At 58.9% G+C, this 12,784-nt stretch overlaps 1 protein-coding gene across 7 annotated transcripts in view; it reads left to right on the plus strand.

Annotated features, from left to right (window-relative positions):
- Positions 1-12,784, plus strand: part of ALS2CL (ALS2 C-terminal like) — a 25,673-nt gene continuing 12,889 nt past the window's right edge. For 2 of the 7 annotated variants that reach the window (XR_010384868.1, XM_031470166.2), the window contains exons 1-15: positions 102-1,102; positions 3,651-3,749; positions 3,852-3,977; positions 4,763-4,961; positions 5,280-5,345; positions 5,796-5,961; positions 6,460-6,591; positions 7,294-7,413; positions 8,898-8,956; positions 9,101-9,167; positions 9,595-9,791; positions 10,859-10,924; positions 11,343-11,441; positions 11,544-11,705; positions 12,431-12,542. Coding sequence is in view for 6 of the 7 variants with exons in the window: in XM_031470166.2 (XP_031326026.1) it covers positions 3,875-3,977; positions 4,763-4,961; positions 5,280-5,345; positions 5,796-5,961; positions 6,460-6,591; positions 7,294-7,413; positions 8,898-8,956; positions 9,101-9,167; positions 9,595-9,791; positions 10,859-10,924; positions 11,343-11,441; positions 11,544-11,705; positions 12,431-12,542 (1,548 nt within the window). In the remaining variant the exon portion in view is untranslated. Of the gene's footprint in view, positions 59-101; positions 1,103-3,650; positions 3,750-3,851; positions 3,978-4,762; positions 4,962-5,279; positions 5,346-5,795; positions 5,962-6,459; positions 6,592-7,293; positions 7,414-8,897; positions 8,957-9,100; positions 9,168-9,594; positions 9,792-10,858; positions 10,925-11,342; positions 11,442-11,543; positions 11,706-12,430; positions 12,543-12,784 lie in introns of those variants that run through there. The other 5 variants (XM_031470165.2, XM_031470167.2, XM_031470168.2 and 2 more) reach the window with 5 other exon arrangements.

Genomic DNA, 12,784 nt, shown 5'->3' on the forward strand with positions numbered 1-12,784 from the left:
GCGTCCGCGAGCCAGCGACCGCCGCGGCACTCCCGGCGCGGGGCCCCGCACCGCACAGGTAAGGGCGGGGTGGACGTCGCGCGTCTGGGGACGGGCTCCTCTGCCCCCGCTTTCCTCGCTGCAGGTGGGACTGTCGCCTCGGTGCCCCCCCGGGCCGCCGTGTAGCCGACTCTCCGCGACTCCTCGGTCCCCGGAGGCACTCACACCCAGAGCCGTCTGAATTTGTCCGAAGGCCCCTCTGTCCCAGCGGGGTTCAGCTTCGTCCTCCCCGCCCCGCGGTCACCCAGCTCGGCTTTAGGGGCAGCGCAGGGACAGCTCCCCCCACCCCCCGCCCAGCCCCAGAGCCGTGCCTGGCACGAAGGTAGTGCCTAAGGACTTGCCTGGGCCGTAGGGCGACCCCGCGGGGCCTCACCCAGCCTAAGAGACTGCCAGGAGGAGGTGACACCGACTGGTGTTGCCTGCAGTGAGAACGGCATGGGCAAATGCCTGATGGCTGGAACAGGACCCCATGTTTGGTAAATTAGAGTAACTGCGTGTGCCTGGCCGGGGAAAGGAAAGAAAGCTGTGAAGAATGCGACTGGAGAGATTGGGAGGGTGAGGGATGGGGTCTAGGACAAGAAGCCTTGGAGTCAAGGAGGGGCAGAGGAAGGGTGCAGAGAAGAGGTCGAGGTGGAGACTGTGAGGGGTGAGCTATGACAGCTCAGTGCCCCCTCCCTTGGACAGCCCCTCCCTCCTCTGTCTACCACTGAGCTTGCTGCTTGATCAAGGGGGTTAAAACACAGCTCAGGAAAGGCAGCACTTCCTTGCCTGTCCAGACCAGGAAATAACAGTGGGTGCCATGACAGGGTGTGGCCAAGGGGCCTGAGGGGCCAGGCCTTGGAAAGGGCGGGGGAGGCCTCAGTGACCCTGCCTGAGAGGGACCCAGCATGGTCAGAGGCCAGGAATGCAAGGAATAGAGCAGGTCTGACTGCTGGTTAGATTGCTACAGGGACAGGCAGCTGACTCACCTGGGCACGTTAAGACTAGCTGGTCTATCCTCACCCGCCCCATGGTGAACATGAAGGCTGCCTGGAGAGCCTACGTGCTTGCTGTGTGCCCTCAGGTGAGTTGCCGAGCCTTCTTGAACCACCTAGCTCTAGTGACCTTGGTGGGACTGGGAGCCAGAGGCCTGGATCGGAGCTCTGTACATGCTCTAGTTAGTATCTCTGGGCCCTCTCATGCCTTCCTGGGCCTCAGTTTCCCCATAAGTACATCATGTGCAGCTATTACTAAGCAACCTTAAAACTGGTTGGAGCAAAAGGGTTAGGAGGCCATGCTCTTGACCAGAGAGGAGTGGGTTGGAGGTGGGAATGGGGTTTGAGGGGGGAGACTTCTGCTGGGTCCCTTTTGTGGTAGGTTCAGCACCTCTTCCTCCTCCCCTGACAACATGTACACTCAGGTACACTCATGCCTGGCCTGGTCCCTGCCCTCACACTCTCCACATCGCCTCCAGGATGAAGCCCCAAAACTCCTTAGCCTGGAGCAGGGGCTCTTGGGGCCACCAGACCAGATGTCGAGCCTCAGCTGCAGTCTTCCCCCCAACCCACCACCTCACCAGCCACGCTTAACCTCTGACCTTTCCTCTGGGCAATGTGACTCAGTTCCCTAGGATTAGGGATGCCTTTGGGGCCACAGACCTGGACGGGTCCCAGAGTAGTGTTGCCAGTTTGGGTCTGTAAGACTCATCCTGAGGGGCCCCTGGCTGCGTTGAGAGTTAAGGGAGGCTGAGGATCAGATCTCCATACCTAGAGCAGCTCCACTCTGCCAGTTTATCCTTTCTAGGAAAGACTAAAATATTTTGAAAAGCTGTGGTCTAGTCAGACCCCGTTTCATAGAGGAGGTGATTAAGGCATGGCTGTGGATAAGCTGGGGGATGGCCAGGGCTGAATAGCTGGGTGGGGGTCAGAAGAAGGCCGTCTGGGAGCTGCTGAGGTGTGATCCATGGGTCAGGGGTAGGAGAGCAGCTGCCTGCCCCCGTGGGGGGAAAGGGAGGAAGCCTGAGAGGGAGAGGAGCGCCCTGGGCGTGGCATTGGTTGGGATGATCCCCAGGTAAGTGTGAGTGTAGGGGATCTGATATTCAAGGCCTCTCAGCTCATCCTGATCTGGTTCCTAGTCTGCACCTCCCATCCTGGCTTTACCCTCCTCCCTTTACCTTTAGCCAGTGTCTTCACCTCTCAGCCCAGACCCCAGCAGACTGCCAGCTGAGGGTGGAAAGGCCACTTCCCAAAGGACCTTTCCATTCCACTGGTTTCTGGAGACACAGGTGAGAGGCAGATGGGCCCAGGCTACACTTGTTGCACCACTGACCCCTTGGCTTGGCTTTCCTGGTCTGCCTGGAGACCCACAGGGGGCTGGGGCTGCTGCAGGGGCCAGTAGAGAGAGGCTGCAGCTGGATGTCCAGCTGCTTCCCCTTCCTGCCTCTCCCTCCCAAGGCCTCACCCTCCTGAAGCAACAGCAGCAGGAAAGGTGGGGCAGGAATGTCTGGGCTTGGGCCTTGGCCAGAATTCTCAGGCACCCGCCCCATTCTGCCCCAGAGCCAATTCCCTAGGAACTGCAGGCTCTGCCAGGGACCTAGAATGCTCATTGGTGTCCTTGAGTCTGGGTGGGGAGGGAGGGATAAGAACCCTTCCCATTTGCTCTTTTGGTCTAATCTGTGTCGCCTTCCGATCATTGGCTGCCTCAGTTTTGTCTCCAGCCTAACCTAGGTCAACTAACTTGGAGCCTCAGAGTGTCAGAGCCAGGGAGAGGCAGAACCTGAGGGTCTTGGGTTAAAAGACTCTCTAACTCTCAACCCCGAGGCATATGGTTTGGTCACCTGGGCAGATGACCTCTTGCCAGGTCGGATAGGAAAGGGCTGTATCTGATTGGAGGCTGCAACCTGGCTGTGGGGGCTGGGTTTGAACCCAGGCCCCTTGCTACCTCTCTCCAGTCAGGAGGCTGCATTCCCAGGAGATCCTGTCTGCTTGGAGGGTCTCTCTCTCCAGGGCAGAAAGTCCAAAGACCTGTCCACCCCCATGGCCCCCACATCTTGAGTGGGACCCATCATGCAGGGTCAGCCAGGAGGGTCTGGCTCCTGCCCGTGCTGACCTCACCTTCTCACTGCTTGGCACCATCTCCCCAGATCTGACTTTGGATCCCACCACTCCCTCACTCTGAGGCCCTCCATGGCTCCTCCATCAGCTGCATGGGCAGCTCTTGGTGGTCCACTGTGGACTTCATGCCCATCAGACTTTGCTTTCATGGTTCTTCACCTGCACATTTTGTCTTCCTCTCTGCCTCTTTATTTCCTGCCCATGCTCAAGGCTCCAGTAGGCTATTCCCCTCTCCCTGCAGACCTCTCCTTGCTTACACAGCCCTACTGGGTGATGGGGGCTCCTGAGCCATGGCCTTAAGAAAAAGGCTGGGCTCCTCTGACATTCCAGAGATCCAGTGGAGAGGGGACTAGGTCAGAGCACCACTCTCTAGGTATTACTCTGAGCCCTTGGGAACCTTGGTGGGTGTTTGAGCACAGGAATGAGCCGGCCAGAACTAGGCTTGAAGAGCACCTGCCTTTTGGGGTAAAAAGGAATGCTTCCTTTGGCAGTTCTGAGCCCTCTCTCCCACTCCTTCAGGCTCCCCTCATCTGGACTCAGGTGGAGAGCAGGCAGGGGTCACTGACCAGTTCAGGAACTCCCCTTTGGGATGACCTGGGCTCATTGCTCAATTCCAAGGTACAGTGATCATGGGCCTTGCTTCTGAGCATAGCCTGGGAGGATGGGCACTGAACCTGCTCCCACCACTGCTATTCACTCTAATCTATGCCCGGTTCACAGGCCCTGAGTCCGGCACCCTGGCCATGTGCAGCCCTGAGGAGGCAGCCCTGCTGCGGCTGGAGGAGGTCTTCTCGGAAACCCTTACCCGCATCAACAGCCTTGTCCTCCAGCCCCTGCTCACAGCTGGTGAGTCTCGGCTCTCCAGTGGGGAGGGTGCGGGGTGCAGGAACCATCCAACAGGACTCCTCCCCTTGTTGGACCTTCTGAGCTGCAGCTTTCTCAACTGTAAATGGGAGCAGTGACATTTGGTATGACCATCTTCTGATGTGACCAGGGCCCTTGCCCTGGTTGTTGTTGGCTGCTCCCTTCTCAAAGGGACCCTGAGGGGCCAGGTCATGAACCCCATGCTAGGCCAGACCTACTGTGAATGGAGACAATATTCTACCTCTTCCAGGGCACAGGCCTGGATTCTCATCCTGCTTTCACCCAGGGCATGACTAAAAGGCAAGATGCCCAGGTTTTACTTCCAGCGTGGATCTCACTTGTGAAGTGACCAGTCACCTTGGGCAGGTGCCTTCCTCTTGGGGGCTTTGTTGGTGCATCTGTGAATGTAGGGGACTACCGGACCCTATGACTCAATGTTCCAGACCTGAGGAAGCTCAGAGACTTGGGGAATTAGTGTACTTGGTGGCCCTAGGTCATCAGTGCTGCCCCTGTTTAGTGAGGCAGTGGACACGTGCCCTTGTATACTTCACAAGGGTGCCGCCCACTGCTCCAGCCTGCCCGTCCCCTGCAGAACTCAAGGGGGAACATTGGTTTCTAGTCCTGTTCCAAGGGATGTGGGACCCTGACTGCAGCTCCAGGGTTATGGGTGCTGCTTGCCCTTGGGTGGCCACACGGGGCCTCTGTGTGCTCCCTGGAAGGTGGAGCAGCCCTGTTCCCCTCACAGTGTGCCTGTGCTCCTGCCCCAGCCCCAGACCCCTCAGACTCCTGGGGCAGAGAGTGCCTCCGGCTCCTGCAGCAGCTGCAGAATAGCTCCCAGCAACTGTGCAAGGTGACTGAGGAAAGCCTGCAGTCACTGCAGGAGAGGCTGCACCACCCGGACTCTACTGGTCTGGAATCCCTGCTGCTGCTGCACAGCGCTGACCGCGTCCTGCAGGTCCACATGGAGTAAGACAGCCGAGGCGGGGATGGGGCTGACATTGGGACTCGCCTAGGTCAGGCTTCCGCAAAGATTTGGGATTGGATGTTAGGCTGGCGTCAGGCTCAGACACCCCAGATCTGAGCTTGGGGGTCTCCCAGGGAAGAAGGGCTTTGAGTTAGAATTGTCTAGTTGGGTCAGTCAGGACTCAAGGTCACCAGTGCCCAGAGCCAGGTCCTCAGGGCTGCAGCCACTCAGTGGGTGGGATCTGGGGACCCCAGAAGGGCAGGGACTTGGGTTTGGAGCTGGGGGTTGGGCCTGCAAGGTGTCCCGTGTGCTGCCTGCAGGTACATTGATTCCTACACAAGCTGTGTGGCGGTGCAGGCCTTTCAGAAAGCAGCAAAGAGGAGGAGGTGAGCATGGGGGTGCTGCAGTGGGCCTCTGAGTTGGGGGGTGTTTGGGATGGAGGGCTTGGGGAAGCCCCATCCCCAGAGCAGCAAGTGTCATGACCCTGGGGACTTGTCCTGAGCACTCCCGGTTCTATCAACTCCACGCTGATCCACATCGGAAGAGAGGGAGGGAAGCCTAGTGAGGCCTTGAGCAGAATCTGGATACCAGCTTGGGGAGGAGCGACCCTGAGGCCGGGAAGCATTCCCACTCAGAGTGGGCAGTTGTAATCAGTGATCCCTTCAAACTCTGAGATACTGCTACCAGGTCTCCAAGGGGGTGACTCAGCCACTGTGTTTTCCTGGTGGGAGAGATATTTGGGATCTGGGACATTAGCCAGGCAGGGGGTCGAAGGTGGTGGGTGCGGAAACGGAGGAGGGGAGAGTGACGGGGTGTGTGGCCTTCCCTCCACTCAGCGAGTACTGGCGGAGCCAGCGGAAGGAGCTGCGGCAGCTCCTGTCGGGCATGAGTTCAGAGGGCTCGGTGGGCACGGCACTGGGCCAGGCCCTCCGCCAGCCGCTTACCCATCACGTGCAGCAGTACGTGCTCCTCCTGCTGAGACTCGGGGACACTGTCGGCGAGGTAGGTAGCAGGGGTGACGAGGTTGGGGGTGGGGCAGGTACTGGTTACCAGGCCTATCTCCTGTGGGAAAGCTGAGGCTAAGGGAGGCAGAAATGGGGTCCTGGCTCAGGGGACCTGCCTTACTCTGGAACCCTGGTTTGAGAAGGACCTGACCATGCCTTGGGGACAGAGCCCTGTTCTAGGGGGTTTGAAGGGATGTGAACTTGCCCTGGGGTATCTCAGGTACGTGAGTCAACAGAGGCCCAGAGAGCAGATGTAGAATCAGGTACTGGGTAAGAGGACCCAGGTGGGGGAATCATTGAATAGTTCTGAATCCCCTGGGAGCATCCTCCAACAGGCCCCTCCCTGGAGGAGGAGCTGGGAAGGCTAAAAAGGCAAACTTTGGTTTAGACCGAGACCTCCTGACCAGCTGGGGCCAGGCCAAGGATGGGGCAGCCATCACAGGGTGGGGGCAGGTTCTTATAAGCCCCTTGCCCTGGCTTCTCTGTCCCCCCGCAGCGTGACCCCGCCCGAGAGCTGGTGGTACACGCAGCCACTCTCTTTGGGAACCTGCAGTCCTTCATGAGGCAGGCGCTGGACCAGGCCTTGGCCACGCAGGCCCTCTGGCACACCTTGAGCAGCCGTCTGAGGGTGAGTTTGAAGCCTGAGGGGCGGTTAAGGAAGAGGTTCCTGTCGGCCAGGGGCCGGCCAGATGGCTCGAGCTTCCTGCTGTGTTCTCTGCACCTGAGCCTCCCCATCTGGAGGGTGGGGGCTGAAGCAGGTGTCTGAGTTCCTTCTGTCCAGCCATCCTCACCCATTTGCTGAGTGCCTCCTGGGCCAGGATGTGAGCTGCAGGCTCTGGGGAAGGGTGGTCAGCAGAATTCACCCTCTCTCCTGGGATATCGCTGAATGATCACACCCCTGCATCACTGCCCACCACGGCCTGTACTGTCCCTGCAGGGGGGAGAGTTCTCGGTGCCCTGAGAGGGCGTAACAGGCTTGGAGCCCAGTGCCGACTGTTAGGAGGACAAGTGAAGGGGATAAGACTAGCCAAAAAGAAGCAGAGGTGGTAGAACCCTAAATGAGTGTTGGTGGGATTGACTGGGGCCGTGGCTCGAGATGGGGTGGAGGAGGACAAAGTGAGGCTTCAAGAGATGTTGTGCTGTCCTGCTGGGAGGAGCCAGGAATGACACCCCCTACCTCAGAGCCCCAGTGCCCATCACGGACTTGGGGGCCTCCAGGAGTTGCTCAGAGTGCGGGGGAGGTGTCTGGGGCAGAGGCAGGCAGTGGAGTGGCCGGCAGTGTCCAGGACAGGGGTCCCTGATTCTTGCACCTCCCTCCTCGCCTCACCAGGATGTGCTCTGCACCCCCGCTCGCCGACTCTTGCAAGATAGCCAGGACTCACCCGTGACGGTCACCCCGCTGCGGGCAGAGCGCGCGCTGCTCTTTGATGATGCCCTTGTCCTGCTGCAGGTGAGGGCGGGGGCTGGAAGGAGGCCTTGGGACCACAGTGGGGGTCTAGGGGTGGTAGAAAAAAGGAGTGGGGAAGAGACACGTAAGTGGAAGTGAGAACTTGGGCCCGGGGTGGGGGTGATGGGGCGGAAGGGCAAGGTGCTGGGGTGGGGGCAGCAGGTGGAGCCATCCCTGAAGCAGTGTGGGCTGTGGGGAGAGGCTACTCGAGGGGCACCCAGCCTCAGCGCTCCCCAGCTGGCGCCCCTGCTAAATGTCTTCAGCTTGGCTTCCTTATTTGGAAAATGGGATAATTGTGAATGAGTTTGTCCCTCAGCAGATGCCAGACAACTCTCAGTTCTCTTCCTACAATAGAAAAGGAATCCTGGATGGAGGTCATGGGTGGCCCGTAGTGGCTGAGAAGGTTCTGGACGAACCATTCAGGGCATTTCAAGGCTTCTAGAGAAGCAGCAGCAGGGCCTGGGCTCTCGGCATTACAGAAGTCAGGAGAGCCAGGCCTGGGGTTTGGGATTGTTATGTGTCCTGTAACTTGACTGTGCTCAGTTCCGCCTGAACTCATGCCGCCCTTGTGATAGCCACATCAGTGTCTTCTCTGGTCCCCTGGAATGTCAGCCTGGAACTCCCCTACATGCTCTACCAAACTTGTGTCTCCCAAAGTCTGGTTTTGGGGTTTTGACTCAGTTTGAGTTTCCCTCCACTCCTGGCTTCACCCTCTGTGCTCCAGGTACACTGAGGAGATACTGCCACTTAAAGGTCCTGAGTCCTTTCCCACCTCTGGAGCTTAGCACACCCTGTTGTCTCTGCTGGACCCTCTCTTGTCTATGGCTTGTGTCTGGTGCACTTCTCCTCCCCTTCAGGCCTGGGCCTGGTGTCGCCTCCGCCTGTGACAGTGGGGCAGGCAGGAGGTCGCGCCACAAAATCTCCCAGAGGAAGGGACATTCAGTCTGGTTCTCAGAGCAGGGATGGCACTCCAGTAGAAGGACAGCACAAGCAAAGGCTCAGACTGGGGAGAGTTTGGGGAGAGCTGGAGGTGTGGGTACGTGCGGAGAGGGTGAGGTGGGGTGCACGTGAGCCAGAGTGGTTCGTGAGGCTCAGGTGTCAGGCTCAGCAGTGAGGTCTCCATCCCCCAGGCAGTAGGGACCCTAGGGAGGTTTCCAGCAGGGGCTGACAGGGTCCAAGCTGCTTTTCCAGAAGACTACTCTGGTGACCCTGATGGAGCAGGATGTAGGGAGTGTGGGGGGAACTGATCCCAGGTTTCCCACCAGGCCTTCAGGTGGGAAGGGAGATAAAGGTGCTGTCTGGGAGGTAGAGGTGCTCTCTTGAAGATAGGGAACAGGCAGGGGTGGTGAGGGACTCAGTGCTGGGCATGCTAGATTGAGCACAGCCTGGGGACAGCCCAGCAGGCTGGTGCATGGGAGCAAGGCCAGACCAGAGGAGCAGGTGAATGTCTAGGCTCTGGACGACACCTGTGCCCCATCTTCTTCCAGGGCAACAATGTCCACACCTTTGATCTGAAGCTGATGTGGGTGGAACCTGGGCAGGACGGGTGAGCACTCCTAACCAGCGACACCCAGGCCTTCCCTCCCTCCACCCCATGAAACCTGCCTGCACCCCAGGGCTCGGACTTGAGCCCTCCCCCAGCACCCTCCTGGACAGAGCTGGGGCCTACCCGTCACTTCTGTCTGTCTAGGTGCACGTTTCACCTTCTCACACCCGAGGAAGCGTTCTCCTTTTGCTCCAAGGACCCCGAGGGCCAGGTGAATGTGGGTGAACTATGAATTTGGGGAGTGGGTTGAGGGGAGTGAAGGAAGGCGGCTCCAGGGGACAACCCTGGAGGCTCCTTGGGAGTGTCAGGCCTCTGGGGTCATGGTCAGAGTGAGTCAGCAGTCAGCCCAGGCTCAGGCATCAGAATGCTGTAGAGAACAGGTGTTTTTCTTTGTGAAGCCAGGATTGGGGCCTTTGTTGACTCCTGTCTAGTGGTTTTGTTTGGCCCCTCCGGGCAGGTTCTGAAACTGCAGACAAGCATCTCAGGTCTGGATGAAGCCTAGGGAACAGCGTGGAGCAGTTGAAATTTCCCCCAAGTGACAGAAGGCGATGGGGGGTACCTGGAGCCACCCCAGAAGGCTTCCTAGAGAGGCTGCCTCCAGCAGCAGTGACCTGTCCTGTGTTTCCCTGTCCCCCCAGGTGGCCTGGCAGTGGAAGGTTACCCAGGCTGTGTGCCAGGCCTTGCGTGGGAAGAAGGACTTCCCGGTGCTGGGGGCGGGCCCTGAGCCTTCCGAACCCCCCACCTGCCGCTGTGGAGCATACACCTTCTACGCAGAGGGCCGCTTCTGCCAGGCCACCTACGAGGGCGAGTGGTACTGGGGCAGGCCCCATGGCAAGTGAGTGACCGAGGCTCTGGGCCAAGCAAGGCAGTGTTGGATCCTTCTGGGAGTCTGAGGGGCAGATGGGACCCGGATGGGCCTAATTGCCTTGGGACATGAACCAAAGGCTGTTATTCCCTGTGGTCAATTCTGTTTGTCTCGCAGAGTCTCTCTTAAGTCCTCTTGGACAGGACCTGGCCCATAGTAGGTCTGTGCCAAATACAGTCATATTGGCGGTGACGCTGGAGAGCATGGGGCAGACATCAGGTAGCCAGCCTGTGGGACCTGCAGTTACCGTTCTGTTCTCAGGCGGGTGAAAGAATAATTCTCATGTCTACACAGCATTGTCTGGTGGTGGTAAAAATGGTCTGCAGACATTCTGTCTTCATTAATCTTTATAAGAATGCTCTAGGGGAGTGTTGTCACCCCCTTTAGAGGTAGGGAAACGAAGGCCCAGAGACTGGCATGACTTGCCCAAGGTCTCAGAGCAGGTTCTAGAGTAAGCCTGGTCTCAATTGCAGGTCTCCAGGACCCCACAGGCAGGTAGGCTTTTGAAGAACGTGTGGCACCACCCTGTGCTACAGCCAGAGAAACCAGGGCCCAGAAAGCAGAAAGGACTCACTGAGGTTACACTTGCAAGCATTCCACTAGATTCTGATACCATGCCTGCTTCCAGAAAGGGTGTAAGGAAGCTTGTGAGCAGAAACACAGAAAAAACAATGCCATGTCACAGAAGGAGAGGGTGGTAAGGATCCCACTGACTAGCACTTGGCTTGAGCTTGAAGTTTAGCTCTGAGCTTCCTTTTGGTCAAGGGGATAAGGGAACCTGGTTGCTTCCAGAGCTCCCTCTGTTGGGTGTGGAGTGTGCTCTGTGAGGCTGCTGGGTCAGTTATGGCAGGAGTAAGAAAGGGCTGAGAGCCCCTGTGGGGTCATAGAGCTCAGAGAAGAGGACCAGGTAGGGGCAGAGAGTCCAGTCCAAGGGGAGTTGAGGTCTCAGAGAGGGTGGAGGCTGGCTGGGGATCCTGTGTGTGTGGAAGGATGGGTCTGGTGGCCCTGATGCCTGTGGACCTCAACTTGTGTTCCAGGGGAACCCTGAAGTGGCCAGATGGGCAGAATCATGTGGGGGATTTCTGCCAGGGCCTGGAACACGGGTAAGGCTGGGGCTGATGTGGGACTGTGTTGGGCAGGCAGTGGTTTCCTCCCCCACTGCCATCACCAGCCTGGCCCTGTCCTAAATTCCCAAACCTCAGGCAGGAACTTAGAGGCCATCTGTTCCAGCTCCCCTCACTGTCCAAAAGGGGAAACTAAGCCCTGAGGAGGGGACGGGTCATGAGGGAGTGGCCCAGGGCCAGAAAGCCCTCCCAGGGTGCATGGGGGGTTGGGTGGGTGGGGTGGAGGCGAGGCGTCCTGAGGGGCCCTTGGGAAGAAAAAGGGTCTGAGCACCTGTCAGATTCTCCTCATCTGAGGAGGCCCCTTGGAGGCAGGGACACTTCTGGGTGGCATAAAGGGAGTGTGATGGGTGTCTCAGGCCCTGTGCCGAATTCCCTCCCCACCCACCCACACTGACAGCTTTGGCATCCGCCTGGTGCCCCAGGCCTCCGAGGACAAGTTTGACTGTTACAAGTGCCACTGGCGGGAAGGCAGCATGTGCGGTTATGGCATCTGTGAGTAAGTGACTCCCGGCCTGATGGTGGGGTGGGCTCGTGGGACAGGCACATCCCCTGGGCTGAGCTCTGGGAGGCAGGGCGAGCCACTGGTGGTCCTTTCCAGGTACAGCACCAACGAGGTGTACAAGGGCTACTTCCAAGAGGGCCTGCGGCATGGATTTGGGGTCCTCGAGAGCGCCCCTCAGGCCCCTCAGCCCTGCAAGTACACAGGCCACTGGGAGAGGGGTCAGAGGAGCGGCTATGGCATCGAGGAGGACAGTGACAGGTGAGCTCCCCGCAGTCCCCCACTTCCCCCACGGGACTGAGGAGGCAGAGAGGACCCTTGCAGACCAAGTGCCTCAGGGCCTGGGTTCCCTGTAGTCAGTGGGTCCACTCTGTCTGTCCCCAGGGTCTCTCTGAAGCCCCTCACTTCCTCTCCACTCCTTGGTTGTTGCTGAGCTGAGGATGAGGGACCCCTGACCTCCCTGACTGCAGGAGCCCTCCCACCTCCTGGCCTCTCCTTGCTCTGTTGGAGGAGTTTCTGATCCTCTGATCTGTTCCCATCAAAGGATCACAACCCTTCTAGGCTTTCTGGGCTATGAGACAAAGCCTGGGGTCCTTGGCCTGGCATTTGAGGCCTTGCCTGCTCCTCTGACCTCGCCTTTGCTGTGCCGCCTGTGCGCCCCCAGCCTTCTAGAGCCCCGAGCGTCCCCACATATCTGCCGTACACTCCTGCCTCCATGGCTCTGCACACGTGTAAATGGACCCCCACTCCATCTGTACTTCCCGCCACCTCCTGCAGAAAGCCTGCCAGGTTGCCCTCCCCATGCCAGGCTCCCTCCCTCCTCCACACTCTGTTCCTCTCACCCGCCCTATGTCTGACTTGAGTGGATTCAGGCCATGTCATGGCTCCTATCTGACCCCCACCCCAACCCCAGCCCCATGCCAGCAGAGCACAGAGAAGGTGCATGGGAACAGTTCTGGTCCAACTCTGGCCATACTCCCCCGCAGGGGTGAGCGCTATATTGGCATGTGGCAGGCTGACCAGCGCCATGGCCCAGGGGTCATGGTCACCCAGGCGGGCGTCTGCTACCAGGGGACCTTCCAGGCAGACAAGATAGTGGTGAGTGGCGTGACCCATGTGAGGTACTCTCTCCCTCCACCCTGGCTGAATTCTGGAGCCTCCCTGCTCTGGGGGGTCCCAAAGCTGAGCAGGGGCCAGTCAGGGGTGGATGGAGCAGGTGCTGGAGGGAGCCAGAACCTGGGCAGGAGTCCAGTTCTGCCACCCGCCTACCCTGTCCTCGATCAAGTCCCTGCCCCTCCCAGCCTCAGTTTTCCCGTAGGTAGCTCAGGTTAACTGCTTGT

This window comes from Camelus dromedarius, chromosome 17, assembly GCF_036321535.1.
Source record: "Camelus dromedarius isolate mCamDro1 chromosome 17, mCamDro1.pat, whole genome shotgun sequence".
NCBI lineage: Eukaryota > Metazoa > Chordata > Mammalia > Artiodactyla > Camelidae > Camelus > Camelus dromedarius.